The sequence below is a fragment of the Protopterus annectens genome, chromosome 3.part1, assembly GCF_019279795.1.
Source record: "Protopterus annectens isolate FY-2018-M chromosome 3.part1, PAN1.0, whole genome shotgun sequence".
Lineage (NCBI taxonomy): Eukaryota > Metazoa > Chordata > Ceratodontiformes > Protopteridae > Protopterus > Protopterus annectens.
Window position 1 is genome coordinate 15,330,551 of NC_056732.1, and position 26,149 is coordinate 15,356,699.

The window sequence follows — 26,149 nt, forward strand, 5'->3', positions numbered from 1 at the left end:
CTGGCCAAGGCATTTGACACAACACCCCACCCGGGCATTGTTGAAAAGCTTGAGAGGTTAGGTTCAAACTCTTATATCACCCAGTGGATAGCCAACTGGCTGAGAGACAGGACCCAAGAAGTTAGAATTGGGGAGTGCACCTCTGCAAAGAGGCCAGTCACAAGTGGAGGTCCTCAGAGATCAGTCCTTGGGCTGCTCCTTTTTTGCATTTACTTCTCAGATGTCAAGGCCAATATCAGTGGTCTCTGGCTGACTAAATTTGCAAATGATTGCAAATGGAGCTGTCATTGAATCTCACACTGACAAATGTTCTCCAGGAGGGGCTGACACAGACAAACAACTGGTGTCAAGTCATGGACTAAAACTAAATGCCAAAAAATGCATTATAGTATCCTTTGGGAAGTCATCCATCCCTGGTAACTATCATATTGACAACACATCCCTTAGAGTTGACCCAGTAGTTAGGGACTTGCGGGCAAACAGTAATCTAGCCTTTGATCATCACATGTCTACAGTGGTGAGGAAATCATTCTATATTGTGCAACTTATAAACAAAGGTATGGCATCCAAGTCCAAGGAAGTAATTGTTCCACTGTATTCGGCATTCATCAGACCTATCATCGAGTTCAATGCCCCCTTTGGTATGTACCTAACCAGGCATATCCAACAAAGGAATGTCCACAGAGGTTCCTCACTAAAAGAATACAGGGCATAAGTAATATGTCCTATGCAGACTGCCTCAGGACCCTATCCCTGTATTCCGTCTCCTACAGGCTTTTGAGGGGAGATCTATGCTTGTCATACAGGGCATTGTCAGACCCCAATCTGATGGACCTCCTGCATATCCACAACACAAACAGTACCAGAATTACCCGTTCTAAAGATTTACACTACCCTCCCATTCATCTCGAATCAAATCTAGAGGTCGTCTCACCCTATGCTCATACAGCAACTCAAAGGGTGAAAACCCTGTGGATTCCTGGGTCACTTCTCTGTAAGCAAACAGATGGGGTGAATATTTGACCTGCTGGAGAGAGGTATGTATCCCACAGACTACCCCGTCTATGGAACAGGCTCCCCATCCATGTGAAGCAGAATTCCTCTGTACTCCAATTCAAGTGCAACTTGGACAATGGGATAGGATGCCAGAAATTCATCCCTGGTTTGGCACCTATGCCTCTGATGCTCACACAGCACCTCAAATGGTGAAAAACCTGTAGATTCCTGGGTCACTTCTCTATAAGCAAATAGATGGAGCAAATATTTGTCCCACTTCCTCTTAAACTGGTCTGCAAGGGTCCGTTGCATGGACTTGAGTGTAGAGTTTAACCTCTCAACCAGACCAATAATCTAGGGATGGTAGGAGGTGGTCTATAGGTGCTTCACTCTACAGTGCATCCACAGACAAGCCAGCAAGTCTGACATGAAACTGGCTCCTCTGTCAGTCGGTATTTCTTTAGGAAAACCTACCCTGCTGAAAATTTTAACAAAGCATTTGCCACCTTTCTGCCTCAATGAAGGGAGAGAGCCACCACCTCAGGGTATCTGGTAGTATAATCTATTACCACTAGGATGTACTTTTTCCCTTTTGAACTTTGGGTACTCAGAGGCCCCACAATATCCGTAGCTACCCTCTGAAATGGCTCCTCAGTCACAGGCAAAGGTATCAAAGGAGCTCTCACCTTTTCTCCTGCCTTGCCTACCTTTTGGCACTGCTCACAGGTTCTGCAGTACCCTGTTCCATCTCTAGAAATCCTAGGCCAATAGAAGTTCTGCATAATACATCTCTGTGCATTTTATGGTCATATGACCTGCAAAGGGAATATCATGGAATATGGCTAGAAGTGCCGACAGTAGGCTCTGGGCACTACCAACTGCTGTATTTTCTCACCCTCTAGCCCTCCCTCAGGGGTCTGCTCTCTATACAGTAACCCTTTGACCCAGTATACAGATTCTCCCTTACCTTGAGAATTAGGTGCCTCACTAGCTACCTCCCTCAGGCCTTGTAATATAGGGTCTGAGATGAGCCTGTCTCAACTCTTTTTGTAACCCTTCCCAGCTCCCCTTCCACAGGAAGTCTGGCATCCTCTGACAGTGGTGCCTCATGTCAGCCTGGGTTCTACTACTACTCGCCTCTGCCCTTGCAGTTACTCTGTCCAAGGGAACATCAGTACCCACAAGCAGCTGTGGCTCACCTTCAGTCTCACTACTACAGGGCAGCTCCCTCCCTGAAGTAATCACCTCACCTGTCTTGGCTGCAAATGTATGGTCTGTCTGGGTCTCACTCAGGCTACCAGACCCACATTCTCGTCTCCAAGCCTGACTGCGTGCAACTCCATGCACACGGTACTGCATTATCAAACCCATTCCCTATCAGGACATCTGCAGGGATATCCTCCCACACCTACTTGCTGGCTTCCTTTTCCACCATCTTAGTCAAGCTGACCCCTAGCCAAATGTATTTGAAATGGGGTCCTTCCTAAAGCTCTGATTGGCGTAGACACCCCAAACAAGTAGTGCTCCTCTGTATCCATTGCAGGTTTCTCAATGGTTAGGACAGAAGCCATCTCTCTCTAAGCAGTGGCCTCTCTCCCATCCACTAAGATAGGATATAACCTCACTCTAAGTCATAATATGGGTTAATTGACATATTTTGTTTGCCTTTGGTATTTATTGTTCTTATTACGTATAATATGACAAGTGTTTTATATCCAATCATTTTATGACATAAAGAGCATGTAATGTTTTTTGAAATATTTAAGGAAATGTTTTTTTTATTTCCTTTATTCTGAAGAAGTCATAAGGTTCATTACTGACAAAAGCCCTCAATAAACTCAAAGTTGCATCTACCAGTGTGCCTCTTTGCTCTGACCATTTCAATGTCATAGAATATAACCTCTTGTGATAGTTTGGTACCCTGGTTGTCTTGAGGCAACTTACTGCTGGCATTTTGTCATTCCCACTTACTGGCTTTCCCACCTTTTGTTCCCCACCTTGCCTCTGTGGACATCTGTATGCTACATGCCCTCACTGGTTGCATTTAAAACATTTAATCCTTGGTCCTGGACATGTACATGGACTAGTGGCTTCCCCTGCTACTGGACTCTGTTGGGGCAGTCTTGGCTGCCCACCATTAGTTCTCTTAGATCCATGAGCAGCACTGTGTCCCTTTACTGTGCAATGATTCCCTGCTTGCTCAGTATAGGTTCATAGGTGGTTATAATGCTATTGGCCCTAGGACCTGTATAAGCCTATCCAAAAAGGTACCCTGGCCTTCACCACCCACGAAAATTATTTTCCTGTGTCGAGCAGAGCCACAGAAGTGATCCCCAGGGTGAATTTCCTATCTCCCATCCAATCATCAAGATTTTTCTTGAAGAGCGCTAATGAGGAGCTTTGTTTGATATAGATAGGTAGTTTGTTCCAGAGTATGGGAAGTCTCTGTGACAGGAATCTATCCCTCCAGCATGTTCTGTTTATTGTGGTGACAAGGTTTAGGTCCCTAGACTGTGTAGCTCGTAGGGATTGGGATTTCTTTATGTGGAGCATGTCAAACAGCTCTGGGTTTGACACCGCTTTGTATGTTGGGCAGAGATCACCTCTGAGTAGGTGATATGTGACAGAGTAAAGCTGGAGTTTTTTGAGACAGTCTGCGTAGGGCATCTGTTTGAGGCCAGTAATCCTCTTTGTGAGGTATTTCTGTAACTTTTCTAGTTGTAGAGTCTTGAGGTACATACCAAAAGGGGAATTGTACTCTATAATGGGTCTAATGAGTGATGAGTAGAGGGGAACAATGATCTCTCTTATTCCTGGATGAGAAACCTTTTGTGATGAGGTGTGCTACGTAGAAGGATTTTCTGATTACTGTGGAAATTTGGTTATCAAAGGATAGACTACAGTCCACCTGTGTCCCAAGGTCTCTTATCACACTTTTGGTGTTAAGTAGACTACTGCTTATGTGGTAGTTCATGGGTACAGAGTTTTTACCAAAAGGGATGACTATGCACTTTTTGGCATTGAGCGTGAGGCCATGGCTTTGACACCAGGCATCTGTCTCAGTGAGGCCCTTTTGTACAATGTCCACATCGTTAGGAGTTCTGATTATGGCTCCTAGTTTGCAGTCATTTGCTAACTTCATTAACCAATGACCTTCTATGTTAGCCTGTATTTCTGAGAAGTAGATACCAAACAGGAGAGGACTCGAGACTGAACCCTGTGGTACTCCACTTGTCACTGGTCTAAAGTTGGATTTGGAGTCTGCTACTTTCACAGTGTGGGTTCTGTCAGTGAGCCAGTTATCAGCCCATCTTGTGACATAGGGATTTATACCTAGTTTAGTGAGTTTATGTATAAATCCAGAGTGGAGAATGGTGCTGAAAGCCTTGGCAAGATCTAGCTAGGCTGTATGAACCATCTTACCCTCCTCTTCAGTTTTGGTTACCACTTTGAAGAAGTCTTACAGGTTTAGGAGACATGATCTGCCTTTTACAAACCCAAACTGGGTGGGGTTCAGAGATTACCAATGTCATTGTTTATAAGTTCCATGATGATATGTTCCATAGCCTTGCAGATCAGGCTAATGGGGTGATAGTTCCCGGGATCTGTGGTGGCTCCCTCTTTGTGAAGTGGGACAACCATTGCTATGCACCATTCAGTGGGCATATAGTCTGAGGTGAGGCTATGATTGAACATGGTACTTAGGTGGGGTGCCAGTTTGTTCTGTAGTTCATGTAGAACACAGCCTGGGATGTTGTCAGGTCCCATGGATGCTGTGCTTTTGGCTTTGGAGAGTGTGGTTTTTACCTGTGCAGCCATGATTACAGGAAATTTGCATTCTTCCTGTATCGAGATGGGCCCTTTAGGGGGTGAGAGGGGGGTAAAGTTAGCACTGAACTTATCTGCCAAGATGTTGGCAATATCAGTTAAGTCTGTATATTTAGTGCCTTGTGCTGTAACTCAGAGCAGATCTGAGTGTTGCCATTGAGATTCTTGACAAAGCTATAGAATGCTTTGTGGTTGTCTTTAGAATCAGTGGCGATTTTGTTTTTGTAACTAGCTTTGGAGGATTTTATCAGGGATTGCAGCTTCTTACTGAGGCTGACTAGGAGTTTCTTTCTTCTGTTGTAGAGTTTGTTTATGGCGTAAGACCACCAGATTGACTTCCTTTTTTTTTTTTTTTGGAGGATAGCATCTTGGTTCTGTTAGGGATAGCATGATAATGCACTCGTGTAAGTGCGTATAAAGTGCATTTGTCCATAGAAGTGCCCTGGCATCATGCCGCCCGTCGTTAGTTCCCAGTGCCTCTATCAAGCAGAGCCACTGGAGTGATCCCCGGGGTGAACTTTCTATTTCCCATCCACTCATCAAGATTTCTCTTAGAGGGCTAGTGAGGTGCTCTGCTTGACATGTATTGGAAGTCTATTCCAGAGCCATGGGCAATCTCTGGGTTATGAAGCTGTCCCTCCAGCACGTTCTGTTGATTGTGGTAATGAGGTTGAGGTCTCTGGAGTGTGTGGTGCGGAGGGATTTTGATTTCTTTAGATGTAGCATTTCTAACAGAGCTGGGTCAGACATGGCTTTGTAAGTCAAGCAGAGATGGTCTCTTAGTAGATGATATGAGACCGAGAATAGCTGGAGATTTTTGAGTCTGTCCATATAGGCATGTGTTTATGCCCTAGGATCCTCTTCGTCAGATACTTTTGTGGCCTTTCCAGCTGTTGCATGTGTCTAGTGAGGTACATGATAAATAGAGCATTATACTCAATGATTGGCCTAATGAGGGAAGAGTAGAGAGACAATTACCTCTTTCTTCCTGGATGAAAACCCCTTGGTAATGAGATGTGCCATACGTTTCATACACTAGATCTAATTTTCATTAATTCAGAATAGTGCATGGAATGTTCACTGCTGCGAAAGTGCACTTACGCGAAGTTCAGTACAATGAACGGGTGTAGTACTGAACTTCCGTGCAGTACTCATGGACCTTAGAGTTAGGGCATGGGTCATAGTATGGGCTATCCCCTTACGATGACCTGTGCCCTAAACCTAAGGTCCGTGATGACTGCAGCGCAGTGAAGGACATAGCAATGTCCTCCACTATGGTGCGATAGTCACGAACCTTAGGGTTAGGGCATGGGTTAAGGTAAGGGGATAGATTTACTTTATCCCCTTACCTGTCCCCTAACCCTAAGGTTTGTGACTATTGCACCAAAGTGGAAGACCTAGCTTGTTTTTTTATGTCCTCCACTGTGCTGTGATGTTTTCGGTGAAGTGCACTTGCGCAAAAGTTCACATTCGTTAGTGAACTTTTGCAGAAGTGAGGCTTCCTATTACAAGTTCGAAGTAGTGAACTTTCATTCTTGTAATAGGAATCTATATATATATATATATATATATATATATATCTATATATATATATATATATATATATATAGGGATTATATGTGTGTGTGTGTGTATATATATATATATATATATATATATATATATATATATATATATATTTATATAATACATCCCTATAGCTAGATCTATACTATATATATATATATATATATATATATATATATATATATATATATATATATATAAAATCCCTATAGCTATATCTAGATATAGCTATATCTAATATATATCTATATATATATATATATATATATATATATATATATATATATATATATAGATTCCTATTACAAGAATGAAAGTGTGTGTATATGTATGTTGTGTCTTTTGGCTTTTCCTGGTTAGGGGTCGCCACAGTGGAACTCTGTGGTCCGCTAATGATTGGTAGTTGATTTTTATGTGCTGAGTTACCAGCTGTGACGCACAACCTTCAACGAAGGTACGCCCATTCACGCATGTCTCCATGCAGAAGACGCTGTAACTGATAATCGACGAACCGGACAGCATCTTACTGTGAGCCGACAATGCTACCGCAGCATGTGTATATATATATATATATATATATATATATATATATATATATATATATATATATATATATATATATATATATATATATAAATAATATGGGTCTACTTCATTTGATCTCAAGACCATTTGACCTAAACCCATTTGATCAAAAGTTCATTTGATCGAAAAATAGTATTCAATGCAAATAACAGGGATTTATCCCCCTCCCCACTGTTGTGTGACCCTGGAGTTGATATATATAGTTGGGGGGTGGGGGGCATTTAAAATCTGTACTTTTCTGTTTATTTTTTTTTTTAAAGGAAACTAGGGGGGCTTCGCCCCACACAGCCCTCCAATGTGGGAGGGGCTGCACTACCCCCCCCCCAACTATATATACCAACTCCAGGGTCGCACGACAAATCCCAGTTTTACGCCTTGAATACTGTTTTTCGATCAAATGAAATTTTGATCAAATGGGTTTAGGTCAAATGGTCTTTCGATCAAATGAAGTAGACCCATATACATATATAGCTGTAGGGATTATAGATAGACATATAGAGATTATATATATAGATATATAGACATATTGAGATTATAGATATAGATATATAGACATATAGAGATTTTATATATATATATATATAGATATAGATATAGATATAGATATATATATATATATATATATATATATATATATATATAGATATATATAGATATAGATATATATATATATATATATATATATATAGATAGATATGTGTGTGTGTATATGTATATATATATATATATATATATATATATATATATTTAGAGATATATAGATATATATATAGATAGATATAGAGGTATATATTATCTAGATATAGTTATATCTATAGATGTATATATCTCGATATAGATGTGTCTCTCTCTGTCTCTATCCATATATACTATAAAATTCTTAAACTTTGTCCAAACCTAAAGTTGGAAAGAAACTCAGATGTGGAACTATTTTTAGTACAGACTTTTGTTGTGCATTTTTTATGCATCCACATCATGTGATCTGTCTTAGTATTTAAGCAGGTAACTGCTATCTATGTCATATCTACAATTGCCAAATATTTTTTCCTATATATTTTCTTCTAGTCCCAACTGTGAGTACAAGCATGCAAGCTATGATAAATACTTCATCAGCAGGTTTTGAGCAGGTTCATTGTGTTGCAAGGTAGGCTGTATACAATAGTACAAGCCTTTCACGGTTTAAAGGGATGGGAGGCAAGACTACAAAACACATAAGAGGTGTAGATTTTCATTCTGAGTAGTAGGTGTCCTAGAAATAATTCGATCTCAGAAGTAGTGATCTAGAAAACATGAAAAAATATGTTTTCAATGCAACTGCTGGTTGGCGGAACAAAAGTTTAATAAAAGCAGTGGTTTGTGGCTTCATTACCCTCATGGACTGAATCTGAGGAGGTTAGCAAATCACTCTCTCCCTGTTCAAGAAGTTTAGAAAATTGTTTTCATTTCATTTTTGCAGAATTTTTAAACAGACAAAACTTAAAATTAGCTACAAAACCCAGAGGCAATATTAACAAATTTATATAAATTCTGAATCTGCTGCACAGTTCCTACTAAATCTTGATATCATCTGCAATCTCTTTTTCCTCAAACATGGTGAATTGTATGTGAATTGACACAAACTCTAAGCTAAGATCTTGACTAGAGGAATGAAAATAACGTGTTATATCTGCTGATATCTGGTTTTGGTTACTACAGCCGATGAAGCCATTTTAGAGTAGAAAATGTTTTTATAATGCATCAGCGTTACTTAATTTATTCAATATAATTCCTTAATGTAAGCAGGATGCATCAAACGTATAATTATCTTTTTTCATTAATTTAAGGGGTGTCTCTGCCTTGCAACAGTGCCAGAGTAAAGTGGATGAGATCTTGAAGGGTGAAACCATCAGCATGTCCTTCCATGGAATCGGACAGTTTAACAATGAAGTGGTGTATGTTAAATTAGCCGGAAAGGAGCACAAAACGCTGGCCAACATTGCAGGTGAGTTTCCATTCTTATTTTAGAGCTTAGCTTCATAGCCTTTAATCTAAGATCAGCATTCATAGACTTCTGCACTATTTTATGTACAGTAGGCCATGTGATGTTTAAGCTTTTGTTGTCCACTTTATAAGTGATGTTCTGGGATATATAGAAACAAGGCTAAAGCTACTATCAGCCAAAACTTAGGAGAGAGTCCTGGGTAATGTAAACACAATTATGTGCTTTTCATTGTTAGGAGATGATATTTATAATTGTAAAAGAGCTTAATGGCTTGTAATATATCCGTCTTTATTAAAGGTGTGACTGTTTCCACAATGTTGATTGGCTGATCCTGGGGATGTCTATTATGATGTATTCTACGTATTTAAGAAAAATGCTATTTAAAGTTGGTAATGTATTTTTACAATTGTCTGAGGAAGTTCCTTGTATTGTTTTAGGAACAAAAGCATTTACGTTTGATTTTATATTTTGAATTTAACCGTTTTATAAGTGTAACATTTCTTGGAGTGGAATGTAAACTAAACTACTATTACAGAACTATTTTGCTTCTGTGCCTTGGATTTTTATTTGTTTCTGGTTTGTTGGTGGTTTTGGAGCATTTGAGTAGTGCTTTTGGCACCTTGGTTCAGAAAGCTAATGGAGTCTTCACAAACTTGTCTATCCCAAATGCTGGAAGAGTAGACTGGGGATCTTGCGGTTCTAATACAGCAATTAACCAAAAGAATTGAGCGAGTCTAACAATTGCCATTATCACAAATGTCTACATACGTTAATAGGTGCAGTCAACCCCAGGATTTATCAGCAAATAATATATTGAGAAACAACTCTGGTACCAACTTGGAGCAACATTTAACTGCAAGACCAAACCTGAGAGTGGCAGTTAATAGTGATACAACACGTAATGCAGTTAATGTGATGGAGGGGTGGGGTAACATTCTTCCTACCTTAAATGACTGGTTGAAAACAAAAACTGTGTTAATGATAATGCTAGTACCAGTATATACAAATTAGAAACTGAGTGACTTTGATTGTGATTTACTTAAAATTTAAAAATTACAAATGGACGAGGCCTACTTTAAAGAATGTTTAAGGTTAAAAATGGTCCCTAAAGTATTACGCACATGGCGGTTTCCTACAGGACTTGTTGCTTTTCATAGTGATTTATTACACTTATTTTACAAACACAGTTTTAAATACATGGAACTGGATGTTCTTCATCTCACATTGCTGCAGTCCTTACACGTGGGTAGTCCGCTGTCCTCGGTCGGCCCGAATACCAAAGTATAAGGCTGACGTCGGTCAAGGCGCTTAAGACTGACATCAGGACGTCAGGGTACAAATGCGCATGACCGACGTCATATCCTCAGTCTTTTTTGCCGCATGGTCCGATGCAGAAGCAGAGTTGCAAGTGCCGTTCGGCGTTCTGAAATTTTTCGAGTTCGGAGTTTCAGACCGAATCAAAGTTGGCTAAGTACTGCTGGGGAATATTTTGGTTTTTCTTGCCTCAGTGTTTTACCGGATGTCAGAAAAGTGAATAACTGTATTTCTTGTGGGAAACAGATACCGCATAGGGACTATCATTCTTTGTGTATTCCTTGTTTGGGGCCTGAGCACGACGTTGTTGGGTGTCGCTTTTGTGCTAGGTTCAATAAACGCACTATTAAGCGAAGGTTAGATTGTGCTAGGCTGGTCTTCGGGAAGCGGTGCAATTATAATATGCCGTCTGATACTCCGGCGCCCGCTTCTTCGAAGAAGCGCAAAGATAAAGCAGTTAAACCCAGGCAAGATGAGTCGTCCGTTCCGGACGCCGGTTCTTTAGAGGCGTCACTGGAACCGGTGGTTCCGACGGAGGCTTCTCTGGAGTCCCAGGGGGAGACTCTGATTTTGCAGGATGTGGCCTCTCAGGAGGCAGGCCAGGCTGAAGGGGCTTCTCAGGTTACTGTTCTCCCCTCCCTTCCTAGAGTGGTTAGGCCCTCTCCTTCTGTTTCCAAGCCTTTTCCCAGAGGCAGGCCAGGTTTAGCTTCTGTTGGTGTCACTCCTAGTTCAGCAGGGTCTGTACCCAAGAAGCACATGCTTAAAATGGCAGAAGATTTGATTACTCTGATTAGAGGTTCTATGCCCCCTCCTGATAAGAGGCCTAGGGTGGAACCAGAGTTGGGGAGTTTTGAGCAGGCTTCAGATGTTTCTGAGTCTTCGGCTGAAGACTTGCAGGAGTACTCTCCTTATTCTGATTCTGATGCAGATGATTCGACTCCTTCTGCTTCTCCTCCAGAGGATTTTTCTTTTTCAGAGACTCTTCATTCCATGAGGGAACATTTTAAGTGGGAAGGTCAGGACTTCTCTGATTCCAGGAAAAGGCTTAGGGAATTTTTGCTTTTACCCCAGCATAGGCCCTTGGCTATACCCCCTGTTCTGGATGTTGTGGAAGATGTGTTTGCAGAGGCTTCACTTAATCCTGATTCTCTGCCTCCTGCTCCTGTTAAACCGGATAGGTATTACAGGGTGCCTGAGGCTCATAAATATCTTTATAAGATTCCTAGGGTGGACCCAGAAACTGTTAGTCAGGGACCTAAGGGTGTCAAGGCCTCTGTTGTGAAAAATCCGGTTCCTCCAGATAAAGAGGCCAGAGCTTTGGATAGGTGGGGTAAGAAAGTCTATACTTCTTCTACCTTAGCTATGAGGGCTTTGAATTGCCAGTTTCATATGTTGAAATATCAAAACTATCTACTTTCTCAATTGAAGTCTAAGGTGGATGCTCTGGCAGAAGGCATTGAATGTAAAGAATTACAAGATTTGGTGCATGTCTCTGAACAGGTGGGTAAGCATTCTTTACAATGTGGTTTTGATGCTGTACAGGCCTCGTCTAGGGTGGCTGCCACTGGTTCAGTTCTTCGCAGGCACGCCTGGCTTAGGGATCAGAATTTATCTGACCATGTTAAGACACGGATTTTGGATGCTCCTTTACAGTCTGATGTGTTGTTTGGTTCACCTGTAGTCAGTCTTGAAGAAAATGGAAGACAAGGCTAAGTCTATGCAGGCTGTTAAAGATTTTTTGCAAGTTCAGCCTCCAAAGTTTAGTAGGAATTGGCCTGCTAAGGGGTGGACGTATCCCTCTTATGATTCCCAGTCTAGGGGTAGATCTAGACGTGGTAGGGGCAGAGCTCAGAGTTCTTTCAGACCTAGAACAGGGAGTTCACCTGCACAATCTTCGGGTGAGGGCAGGGGCCAGTCCTTTCGTAAACAGGCCCAATGACCTACCTTTTCAGCTGCCAGATCCTTCTTGCCTGGCAGCACCTTTGGGAGGAAGGTTGGCACTCTTCAAGGAAAATTGGAATTTGATTACCCAGGACAAATGGGTACTGGATATCATTCACCAAGGTTACAGGTTTTATTTCCATACCTTACCTCCTTTCAAAGGCATGCCAGACGTTCCTCCTCAGCAAAGACTAGAGGCTCACAAACATATTTCTCTGCTACTTCAAATAAGGGCCATACAACCGGTACCTCTGCCAGAAGTGGGCCTAGGATTTTATTCTCGCCTGTTCCTAGTACCAAAGAAAGGGGACACGTGGAGACCAATTTTGGATTTATCTATCCTCAACACATATCTGGACATTCCCAAGTTCAAAATGCTGACGTTGCAACAGCTTTTACCTCTGCTGGGCAAAGATCATTGGATGGTGACTCTGGATCTCAAGGAGGCTTACCTTCATGTTCCTATCAGGCTCAGTTGCAGGAAGTACCTGCGTTTTCGGGCTGGGACTTCACATTATCAATTCTCTGCATTGCCCTTTGGCTTATCTACTGCACCCAGAGTGTTCACGAAGGTTCTGGCTCCAGTGATAGCTTTCTTCAGGCTAAGGGGAATACAAATCTATCCTTATTTGGACGATTGCCTGATTCTGGCCCAAGGAAAGGACGAACTTCTTCAGCATTTACAGTATGTGATAGCAGTGTTAAGATGCCTGGGGTATTCTGTGAACGAAATAAAGTCCAGTCTAGTACCTTCTCAGGACATGTGCTTTCTGGGTGTGAGACTGAATACAGCATCCCAGATGGCCTTTTTGACCCCGGACAAACAAAAGAATCTTTCTCTTTACTTCCATCAATTGTCTCGTCAGTCCAGGCTGACTGCAAGGACAGTCCTTCAAGCCTTGGGGTTCATGGCATCTTGTATTCTGGTACTTCCCAATGCCAAACTGCATATGAGGAAGCTACAATGGTATCTCAAAAATGTATGGACACAACACTGCCAAGATATGGACACTGTCATTCAGATAATACCTTGTATTCAAAAGGAATTTTTGTGGTGGGCTCAGGAATGTCACCTAAACAAGGGACTCTCTGTGACCCGGCCAGAGGCGAGTCAGATTCTAACGACAGATGCCTCGGACAAAGCTTGGGGAGCTCATCTAAATGGAAAATGGGTACAAGACACGTGGTCTGCCAGACTTCAACATCTACATATCAACTTGAAGGAGATGTTAGCAGTCCAATTTGCATTAATAGCTTTCAAGGATTTACTTCTCCCAGGACAGGTGTTGGTTCTAACAGACAACACAACTGTCATGTGGTACATCAACAAGCAAGGGGGAATGCATTCTTATCCTCTATGCAGACAAGCAATGATTTTGTGGGAGACTGCTCTCAGTTTACAGCTAAATCTTCAGGCAAGGTTTCTGCCAGGAGCACAGAACTCCTTAGCAGATGTGTTGAGCAGACAAATTATGGATCCCCACGAGTGGAAATTGGATCCTCATGTATTTCAGAAATTGACAGTGTTATGGGGAACTCCAGACATAGATCTGTTCGCTTCTCCACTGAACTACCAGCTGCCAAAGTTTTGCACAAAAAGGTTTCATCCCACAGCCTGGAAAGTGGATGCTCTCTCATTCAATTGGAGCAATCTTCACGTGTATGCCTTTCCACCTCTGCCTCTCCTCCCAAAGGTACTCATGAAGGCCAGACAGGACAAGCCAAACATGATTTTAATAGCTCCAGATTGGCCTCGACAGCACTGGTACCCATTACTGAGAAGTCTGGTACAGGAGCCTCCATGGCCTTTGCCTTCAATTCCTCACCTGCTGTCTCAGGAGAACAGTCATTTACTCAATGTCAAACTTCACTCTCTTCATCTGACAGCCTGGCATATTCGGTTTTAAACCCTGGAGGGTCTCAGCTTCCACAACAAGTCTTGAATGTTATTTTGCAGGCCAGAAGGCCTAGTACAAGAAAAGTGTACGCGGATAAATGGAGGAGATTTTTGTTTTGGAGTACAGCAAAGGACTTTGATGTTTCTAAGCCTAATTTAAGTGTGGCTCTTCAATACCTTACTGAGTTACTGGACAAAGGGTTGTCCTTCTCCTCTATTAAGGTTCATGCTGCAGCAATTTCTGCTCACTATGACTGTGACCCACCTTTGTTTTCTCATCCTTTGTTTAAGCAATTCCTTAGAGGGGCAAAGAATATAAGACCCCCACGTAGAGCTCCTACTCCTGCTTGGGATCTCAATTTTGTGTTGGAGAAACTCACTCTACAACCTTTTGAGCCTGCAGCTACTGCTGAGTTGAAATATTTATCATGGAAGACTGCTTTTTTGTTGGCCATTACTTCTGAGAAGGGTTTCTGAATTACAGGCCCTTATGGCGATTGAGCCTTTCTTAATTTTCCATAAGGATAGGGTATCTTTGCGTACTAATCCTTCATTTATGCCTAAAGTGGTTTCTAGTGTGGCTTTAAACCAAACTATTCATTTGCCTACGTTTTATGCAAATCCCCAAAATAAAGGGGAAAAGATTTTGCACACTTTGGATATACACAGGCAGTTGCGATATTATTTGAGCAGAACTAAAGGATTCAGGCAGTCTCAGCAGTTATTTGTTTCATTTGCTTTGAGTTCTCAGGGCAAACCTGTTTCAAAACAAACTATTTCTAAGTGGATTGGTTTTGTATTGCTTTCTGTTATTCCCATCATGGTAAGGAGATTCCAGCAGGGATTAGGCCTCATTCCACTAGGGCTACTGCCACCTCTACAGCTTTTTTGAGGGGGGTGGCTACTAAGGATATTTTGGAAGCAGCTACTTGGAGTTCAGTGCATACTTTCTCTAAGCATTACCACCTTCCACTTTACTCTAAATCTAGGGCTGGTTTTGCCACTGCAATTTTACAGGGCATTTTGGCAGCTCCTAATGCTTTCTAGTTTTGCCATCCTCCCTTACCTCTGCTTTGGGATTCTACCCAAATGTAAGGACTGCAGCAATGTGAGATGAAGAACATAGTACAGTTTTGTACCTACCATAAATGTAGATGTTCGAAGATCCACATTGCTGCAGTCCAATTTACCCTCCCTCCTTCCCCTCTGTAGTTAGAGGTGGTTGTGTGGTTTGGGTTGTGTATATATTGTAGATATTGTAAATATGTTTGGTGCAGGGGTGGTTAGTTGGTTTTTTGCTGTCTTTTGGTTCTAGCCTTTCTTTTTAGGGCCTTCTGACATCTGGGGCAAGAAAAGACTGAGGATATGATGTCGGTCATGCGCATTTGTACCCTGACGTCCTGATGTCAGTCTTAAGCGCCTTGACCGACGTCAGCCTTATACTTTGGTATTCGGGCCGACCGAGGACAGCGGACTACCCAAGTGTAAGGACTGCAGCAATGTGGATCTTCGAACATCTACATTTATGGTAGGTACAAAACTGTACTTTATTAAAACAATGAGGAAATAATAGAAACATTAAGTAAAGAAAGTGTTATTCTTGATAAAACCATTACCCAAGACCCATCGTTTGAAAATAAGTATGCCTCCACACGTAATTCCATTCCATAGATGAACAAATGAAAACAATAAAGGTTAGAAACAAACAAAAAGCTTACTAGCGACGTACTGAGAATACTAATGGCACAGCACATGCCCCACCCCCACAATCACCAGTATGGAAGAAGCGGACACCAGTACAAACACATTGAAGATAATGCTTTAATGGCAGTGTCTCAGGAAGAGGATTTTTTAGACTAAGAATAATATCCTCACCTCAGGTGCTCGGAGCGCATGATCAGTCAACAGCAAGTGAATCGGAATAAATGTGGGCCCCACTATTCCGGTCACCCACAAGGGAGGGGAGCAACCAATTCATACAGAGGCAACAGCAGGGGTTCCTGGAGAGGCAAGAAGCAACAGTTTTTTCCACTTATTAATGAAGTGGAAAGTCACTGTTTTGCCACCAGTGACAATAGAATATAATAGTACTGGTGATTTTTAAAGCGTATAACTCTTCAAACTTAACATTGGATGCAGGCATTTATGAATTATTGTCGGAAGGATTGACTTTTATGCCATCTAAACCAGTTAATTTGGTTCAGGTTTTGACTGAATTAAAGCAGTATGCAAGAAAACTTAATCTTAGTTTAGTTTTTTCTAATAAGGAAATTTATACTAATTAAAGTGTATAGTATTTTTAACCCCCCTCTTCACCCGACCCTTCAGCTTTTTGAAAGAATGTGCGAACTAGATATTAGAGCATTATATGCTCAGCAGAGCTCTAGAGTTAATTCTTATAACAATTGAAGCAGTGAAGAATTAACAGATTTAATCGTAAGAAGTGAGAATGGGGCTAGGTTTATAAAACCTGAGAAACGGGTGGGGTTAGTTGTAATGAATAAATATGATTACAGTGCAAAAATGCAACATATTTTGAATAGTCATACTTATAAAAAGAGTCCATTGAATGAATTAAATGAAACATATAAGAAAATAAGGGTTTTTTTGAACAGTCTATTTTTAGATGGCTCTATTAGGATAGAAGAATACAGCTACCAAAATATAATGTATCCAATAACCCCAGTCATTTCTGATGTACTGAAGTTGCATAAAAATCTTTTTCAACCACCAATGCGTCCTATAGTGGACGCAAGGGGTTCAATTACAATACCCCCTTGCCAAATATCTAGATAAGAAACTAAAACAGCAAGTCTATAATGAACCTTTATTATGTATTGCCTCGTGGGATTTCCTGAAAAGAATCAATGACATGCAGTACGAATGGTCACAGAATGGGAGTGTTTTTTAAAAGAATGTGACAACTTAAGTATGTTCCGGAAACGAGGATATCCGATAGACTTGGTTGATAAATTAAGAAATGAAGTAATAAACAAAAGGAGCTGCAAGGCACTAATCCAGTTTTAGGTATAAAATCAGTGAATGGGCCAGAGAATGCAGGTCAAAGTAGTTATCGAAGTAGTATCAAGTAGTTATCGAAGTAGCGTCGAGTAGTTATCGAAGTAGTTATCGAAGTCGTATTGTTTCAGATAATCTCTAGTTTCCTTGTAAGGAGCATAGTGAGCTTATCTAATGAATACAAAAAAGATCCAAGTAAGGCATTTATTTCTACGTTTACTACTGATAGTTCTAGGATAAGGAATATTATATTTAAAAACTGGGACATTGTGAGTGATGTCAGAGATTTGAGACAAACATATAGGAGAAAAATCTTCTCTTATTTATAAAAGAGGTTTAAACCTTAAAAATATGTTACAGAATCCTCGAGAATTAAAAAGAATAGGCCAAATGTATAACTGTGGGATGTGTGAATGCTGTTCTCACATTTTGGAAGATAGCGAATTTAAGGTTAATAATTATAAAATTAAAATCTATGATCGATTGTCTTGTAACACAGAAAAAGTAGTACCTGTGCAGTATGTTCCAATTGCCTATGTTTCTATGTAGGTAAAATGGAACACAGGTTAAAAAATAGGATTTGTGAACACCTTAGGTGATATAAGGTCTCTTAAAGAAACTAACGTTTTAGCAAAACATTGCACTATTAATTCGGGTCATAGATTTAAATCTATAATTTTAGAAAAATGTCAGAGGTGGAGCCTGGCCATTGCTACTTGAAAAGGCTAAGTTAACATGGCAAACGCATTTAAATGTGCATTCATGGCCAGGGCTCAATGAAGCCATAAATATTCAGTATCTTTTAAGACTAAAAGCACTAAGGAGGTAATTAAAAGATTATACAATGACTCCCTATTACTATCGGAAAACGTGCACGCTGATTGGCCCAGCCCAACCAGCGTGCCCATTGTGGACCCCACAATATACCAACGGAAAAAGGTCCGGTCGCCCAGACTTTTATCCGTTGGTATGAAGTGCCCCAAAACTTTTTTTTTTTTTTTTTTTTTTTTTTTACAATTAAAAAAACTAAAAAAAAAAAGACAGAGAGAACGGAGCAACGGAGACTTTCTTTTCTCCATTGCTTCCGTTTCAAATCTTTGATGTACTGGGCATACGCAGTACATCAAAAGGAACAAGCAGTGTACCACAACTAGCGGAAGAACAGTAATCCGCCGTTATACAAAGACATTATTTAAAAAAGTTATATTTTTTTGTTTCTTAAATGTCATTGTATAATAGCAATAACTGACTCCATGGTTGTGGTATATTGAAGATTTACCCACGGTTGCCTTTGTTTAATCACTCAGGCTTTGCCCTCATGATTAAACCACACCAATCGTGGGTAAATCTTCAAAGGAGATAGTATTTATAATTTTAAAAGCGCTTAATGGCTTGTAATATGTCTTTTATTGAATGTGACTGTTTCTACAATGTTGATTGGCTGATCCTGGGGGGTGTGTACTGTGGGGTCTACTTCATAGGTTCATAGATTAGTACTAATCTGTCTAGTCTAATCTATGTCTAGTCTATCTAACATAGACATATGTCTGTCTATCTAGTCAAAACATCTAAATCCCATAACACTGAATTTCATAACATCACAAATGTGCATCAGAACATAGAACACTACAAATCACATAACAATAACATCCCCTCTACATATAACAACACCAAGCACACTTTTTACTACATTTCTACAGGGGGTAAGCCCCCCTGCACCCCCCATGTGGGGGGCTCTGCCCCCACCCCCCATAAATTAAATATGCTAACTCCAAGATCGCACTACTCACTGTATCGCAATCATTATAAAGAATGTACAAGATAATCCCCGGGATTCATGAAGCTTGCGCTAGGCGCCGGAGTAGCGTCGGCGATCTAGCGCCAAATATGGCTGCCGAGCGATTCAGGTATGAGCTGTTTCCACATGCACTACCAGCGTACGCCAGAGTTGCACAGCTCCCAGTGCATGTATGCTAATTACCCCATGCACAGCAGTGTAGCATGCAAATGAAGGTATATAGCGATTCATGAAGTGGTGCAGGCATAGCGTAAGCATGTAGAAATGTAAACCAAAAAAAGTTTACATTTTGTCAAACATAAAATCGGAGCCATGAAAGTGGACCTGACTTGCGTATTATAATGTTAATATACGCCAACTGCTAAATATATAGTCAATGGCATAAAAAAACATGCACAACATATAAAAAATAACATTTAATGTCATAGCCACACTAACGCAAAGTAAAACCGCAGTGCATCTGTGCGCAAATGGGATCACAAGGAAAATATATTTAGATGTCATAAATCTGCAATGTAACACAATTCATGATATCCCCATAACAGTCAATGGCACACATGCTACACCACAACCATGGAGCAAGGGTTGCCAAGGGTCTGTGACAGTGTTACGTGCGGTAACTAGGAATTAGCAGTCAATGGCATGCAAATGAGTCAAGTAATACTGAATTGCAAATGCCCCACCGGCGTAAGGATGTACCACATGGCGTAGTGGTACAACACTGAGGAGTGGCCTGGAGATAAATATGACATCAAGAGAGGGGTGCACCACCGTAGCTGTAAGTACATTGGATCATTGCTAATCCATGTTGCCTGTTGCTAAGCAAAGCCACAGGATAGGGGTGTGGAAGTAGCCATAGCTTTGCTTAGCTGAGAGCACACAAGGTAACTGAAAGTTCATGTGAACGTGGATGAAAACGCACATGAAACCCGGTAAATGGCTGTGCGTGGTGCGCACCACAGCTGAAACAGAAAGGATACAGGAAGACGATAAGGAAATGCTGCAGCATGGTAATTGGAGTACAAATGAGTAATTAACACCTAGGAACTCACAGTGGGCCATAGACAACAGCTAACAAGACTGCCAGCAGCTACCTACAGAACAGTTAAGGGGAGGTGCTTTACTGCAAAGAAAAGAGAACTGTCACAGCAGAACAAAGCAACTTGCAGTAGATCAGCTACATAACACATTTCCCAACACAATCCTGGGTTGTGAAAGTATAAAACAAGAAAGCCGTCAGCTGGATGCATGCCTGACAATGGGAGGGGAATCGGGTTGAAAATTGAAGTAAAGGGCAATAGATGAATCCTGGCAGCCAAGCGTAAGTCAACACCAAAGGCCCCACAATCGCAGTACCTGCTGTAAAACCAATAATTAAGATACCAGGCAGCTGGAATAGCACAAACACACCCAATTACACCAGCATCATCCATTGCACAGTAGTATAAGGTTTGAAAGCCTCACACACACTTGTGTATTCCCAGCCACTCTGCACCATTGGTGTATACAGATGGGGAACTTTTAATGTGTACATGTTAGGGGATACCATAGCTTTGATTCACCAGCATGTGTTGGAGACTGATGGTGGTGTGGAGGATGATGCTGACAACCATCTCAGGCACTGGAGGAGAAGAGTGTTCAGACCCAGGGTAACTTACCAGGAGCTACATGATCTGGAGATAGTGTTACAGGGTGGACAGAGACATTGTACAGCAACTTCAAAGAACAGAAAGACACTGCAACCAAGTAACTCTGGAAAAACGAAGTCAGCTTAAACCCAGCAGCAAATTATGAGACTCCACAAGTTGTTTTTAGCGCTTTCATTCACTTTAATCTTCTGTGAACTTCCTCAGAAACAACTTCACCATCCATACACCTGTTTAAGTACTATTCAATCACAATTAATATACATACATAATTGATGGCAATGAATGAAATTTAAAGACATACCATAAAAAATTACTGAAAACTATATATAGTACATATGAACTCTTAAAACATCCTAAATAAATACTTCTCAGGTATATGTTTAACACTAATATAACTATATCATTTGAATATGTGATATCACAATAAAAATTATGAATTCATTTCCAGGAAACATCTCATATTTATAGTTTCATTGAGACCTGGAAATTTGTCAGCTCTAAAAATATTTGCCAAAAGGACTCTTTACATTCTAATAAAAGTTTGAAATTACCACCAAATGTTACACTATTTACACTATCTAGAACAGCAAATGTAAACTTTTTAAATTCATTACAAATGATAGAATGCCTTGCTAATGCATTATTTGTGTCTTTTTTCTTTATAGCCAAAATGTGTTCACTAATTCTGACTTTCAAGGCTCTTGTGGTCATTCCCACATAATAACTTGGACATGTTTGGCACTGAGCAAAATAAACAACCATAGTACTGTGACATGTAAAATACTGTTTTGACCAATGTGTTGTTCGTAAATGCTTAAAGTGTACAAAAGATGAATTAGTGATGTATCTACACTGTTTACAACAGTGGCAAGAAAAGGTGCCTTTAGTTTGTATGACACCGTTCTATTTGTAGTACATCTGTTTTCCTTTTCTCAAGTATACTTTTTAGATTAACTACTTTTTGAAAGTGAACATTGGTTTAATGCCTAAAATGTAGCTAAATCTTGGTTGCCCAAGATAATCTTCCAGTTATTTACAATAATGTCTTTAATAAGCCACATCTCATTAGAAATGGGTAGCAAAAGGAACCACTAAATTCCTTATTGTTCATAGTTGTTACTTCTGTGATCAGTGACCCTACTGTTAAAATAGGCCTTGCTGTGGTCTCACGAAGAAATGTTACTTCTCTTTCTATTGTTTTTAACCATGCCAACTTATAACCTCTATTGACAAAAAATCCTTAGATTATTTGTTTCACTCAGAAAAATCTCATTGTCAGATGTCAACCTGCTTAGACGAATGTATTGACCCTTTATAACCCCTTTCTTCATGTGGTAAGGGTGTATACTGTTTTTGTGCAAATACTGATTTGCAAATGTAGGTTTTCTATATATGGAACTTGAAAATTTTTTAAGTACATTGTCATAACTTAAATGTAAATCCAAAAAATTGATGTTAGTTCCAAATTCACCAACAGTGAATGTTAGACAATTTGTAGTGTTGTTCAAATAATGAACAAAGTCATGAAATTCCTGTAAGGTACCATTCCATAGAAAAAACAGATCATCTATGTATCTGGTGTAAAAGATTATCTTGTCTTTATAAATAGAATTTGCCACGAAAGTGTTTTCCCATTGTGCCATAGTCAGATTTGCATAGGCCGGAGCTACCCTTGCCCCCATTGCCACACCCGAAACTTGCCTATAAAATTTATCATTGAATTTGAAAAAGTTGTTTTGTAATACACATTCCATAAGACTACAAATGGTGTTAACCTTAATATTACTTAAATTTGTGTTAGCAACCAAATATTGTCTTAAATGTTCAATTCCAAATTCATGATTAATACAAGTGTATAAAGATTGTACATCCAAGGAAGCAAGAAAGAATTCAGATGTCAGAGGTTGTAATTCTCTAAGCTGTTCCAATAGATGCCAAGAGTCTTTTAAATAATATTTAGAACGTTGTACTATTGGATTCAAAGTGTAATCTAACCAAATGGAGATATTTTCTGTCTTACATTTGGGGGCTGAGATAATTGGCCTAAAAGGGGGATCAAACAGGTTTTTTGTAGTTTTGGGATACCAAACATGTTTCCCATTTTAGGAAATTCAACTAATAGGAAACTATATGTTGCATAGTCTATTTCATCTTGACTAAACATATCAAATAAAGTAGTATCTAATCTTAAAAAACTTTTTTGTATCATCTTAGTATCTACTTCTTGATAGACATGTTTGTCCATTAACAAAGCTTCCATTGAGTTTATATATTGTGAATTTTCCATAATTACTATTTTGCCCCCCCTTGTCAGCCTTCATAATTCTTATGTCCGTGTTGTCTTTTAAGTTTTTCAGAGCCGTTAAACTCTGGCTCACTTAAATTCTCAGGAAAGCTAGTGGCATTTATGTTTCTCATAGCTTCCTCATATATGTTTTGAAAAACTTGAAGTGTGCCCACTAGTGGTGGATTAAAGGTACTAGCTTTCTTGGGACCTTCTTGTGTAGAGATTGTTGTAATGTCTTTCATAATGTATTTAAGATTTAATTTCCTAAGTGTTAATCTGAAATCTATTATGGTTTTTGTCTTATTAAAATGATTGGAAGGAATAAAAGACAAACCTTTCTGTAAGAGACTAGTAGTCTCTTCAGAAATTTCCATATTTGACAAGTTGTGTATCTGTATTTCATATGAATTTAAGGGAACTGCCCCTACCATCTCTTTCTGTTTCTCAGCCTTCCCTTGGGTTTGTTCTGAACCACTTTGTTCCAAGTTGGCCCACGTTTGTTCCCCTGTTTGTCGAGTAAAAAAGGACCTCCATTGGATCCATTGTCACCACAGTTATTGTCCGTATTTGTGGTATTATTAGAAACTGTGTGACTATCATTGTTAGATGCACTAGCAACCTGACCATTCCTGTCACAGTTATCACAATTATCTAAGATAGGGGCTTCGATATTATTTGCCCCACCATTATTGCTCAACCTACTATTAGAGCCAGACACATTTCTTTTGTCATTTGAGTCCACAATATGCTTGTTATTACAATTAGTATCATGCATATATTCTGTGTCAACATGTGATACCAAAACATAAGCTTTTTTGTTAGCATATGCTGTAATGTCCCTTTTTAATTTCTTTTGCTTTCTTGAAATGATCGTCGCTCTTTGCCGGTCTGCTCTAGCAGTAATGCTGGAGCACAAACTCGTAAAAGTAGAAAAACAAGCAAAGTTCTTAATTTTAGAGTCTAAATCAGTCATTTGTTGTTTTAAGACTTGTAGCTGCTTTGTATAATGATTAATCAAAGCCGTCATCAATTTTAGTCAGTTCTTCATACAAACTGTCCCCAAACGCTACACAGTTTGGAAATTTACTGTAGCGAAGACCTTGTGGGACACACTCAGCAAGATAACAGATTTCCAAATCTAGGTTTACATGTTTAAAAGTTAGTCTTTCAAGCTCATAGATACTTTGTTTACAGCTTTTTTGATTCTGAAAATCAGAATCCACCGTGTTACTTACTTCGTCAGCAATTTCAATGTCCTGGATATTTTCAAAAGGGTTTTCTGCATCTTTTGCGATATATTCCACCACACTACTCGGACCCACGAAAGGAACGTCTTGCGACTTGCAACTTGTTGAGCTGTGCCGGCCACACCTCAGAGCCAAAAGTAACAGAGGGGAACCCATCCCAGTGGACACGAAGGTATGTGTAAGCTTGAGAATACTAGCCACAGGTACCTTCCAAAGGCCAACTAGGAATATCCTGGGGATCTCACAGACATCAGCATCCAGGGTACTTCACCAGTTCCTGGATGCCTTGCTACCACATGCCAATGAGCACATATACTTCCCCTGAATGCAGGAGGAGTTGGCCAGCAATATGCACCTCTTCCACCATGTGGCAGACTACCCAGAGGTACTGGGTGTAATAGACTGCACGCACATACACATAGTCACCACCCAGTGAGCAGGGTAAGGCGCTACATAAACCACAAGGGATTCCCCTCTATCAACTGCCAGGATGTGTGCAATGCCCAGGGCATTATCATGGATGTGTGTGCTGGCAGCCCAGGAAGCTATCACGACTCCCACATCTGGCATGCCTCACAGCTGTATCAGGTATTTGCCAGAGGGGACATCCCATATGGCCACCTGGTGGGGGATGCTGGCTACACACTGGAACCGTGGATGATGGCTTCCATCGGAAATGCACACACAGCCATGCAAGAACACCATAATGAGGCATGCGTAGAAACCAGAATCATCATACAGCGCGTGTTTGGGATGCTGAAATCACGGTTCCGTTGCTTGGACATATCTGGTGGAGCCTTGCAGTACTCTCCAGGCATGTGTGCCCACATCTGCATAGTATGTGCCATGCTACACCATATGATCCTGCAGAAACAGCTGTAGCAGGGACAGAATGGTGAAGGCCCTCACAGCCCACCTCCATTGCCAAGGGACCCACATGGCACAGAGGGAATTAGACCACGAACACCCTGTGCTAGCCCCAGTAGGCAGATGGACGCGTGCCCAGTATGCCCATGCCTTGGCAAAGAGGGAACGTATAGCACAGTAGGCACTCATGGACTGACACCCTTCTCCACCTGCACACACAGCAAACATGGATGGCACACACACACATGACCACTTGTAAATTGTCATGTATAGGTGGTCTACTGTGTGCATCCTACATAGGTAGCCCTCAACTATTGTACACACAACCGCCATTGTCACAAGGTAAGTCAATACCTGAACAGTAAATTAAGCTATCAGCATGTGTCCATACTGTATGTCGAGGTTCATAGATGCATAGGTGGATACATGCCCAACTGCCGAGGCCACTCATAAGCATAGGCAAAATGTGTCTGCTGTCGCCACCCCATCGATTAACTAACTGTCCCTCTGTGGAGCAGAGCCAATTGTGTGATTCCTGGGGTGTAGCCACTGTTCCCCACCCACTCTGCAAGGATTCAGTGTTAGTGAGGGGTTTTGTATAATGTAATCAGGGATGTAGCTCCAAATAATGGGTAGTATCCCTGACGGGAATCTTCACAGATGTTTACATGTTACATATTATACCTTAAACACAACTTGCATATATAGGTAGTTCTCCACAGAATAATAAACATGTGGAACACACAACCGCTGAAATGTGTGTTAATCACCCTTGCACTACCAGTGCCTGCTCTGAGAGGTAAGATATCACTGCCAGGATTAGAACACGCAACCATGTACACAATCATCACAATAACATACCCCTTAAGCTACCTGAGATGTAACAATGGCAGTCATGTATACTGACAGGATAAAACACAAAAGGTAGGAATGTGTTGAAATAGGACAAGCCTGCATGTATGTACCCAATGAAAGTTGTATGTTTTATATATATATATATATATATATATATATATATATATATATATATATATATATATATATATATATATAGAGAGAGAGAGAGAGAGAGAGAGAGAGCTATGTCTATATATGGGGATATACATATATATGTAGATATATAGATAGGTTAACATCTACATTACCATGGAGGCACATATAAGTGGGATACTGAC

The 26,149-nt window shown here is 40.4% G+C and overlaps 1 protein-coding gene across 2 annotated transcripts in view; it reads left to right on the forward strand.

Moving 5' to 3' along the window:
• The window catches only part of LOC122797969, a 1,071,556-nt gene that overhangs the window by 649,379 nt on the left and 396,028 nt on the right, over positions 1-26,149 (forward strand). For both annotated transcript variants that reach the window (XM_044066507.1, XM_044066508.1), the window contains one exon: positions 8,799-8,956. In XM_044066507.1, coding sequence (XP_043922442.1) covers positions 8,799-8,956 — 158 coding nt within the window. The remainder of the gene's footprint in view (positions 1-8,798; positions 8,957-26,149) is intronic.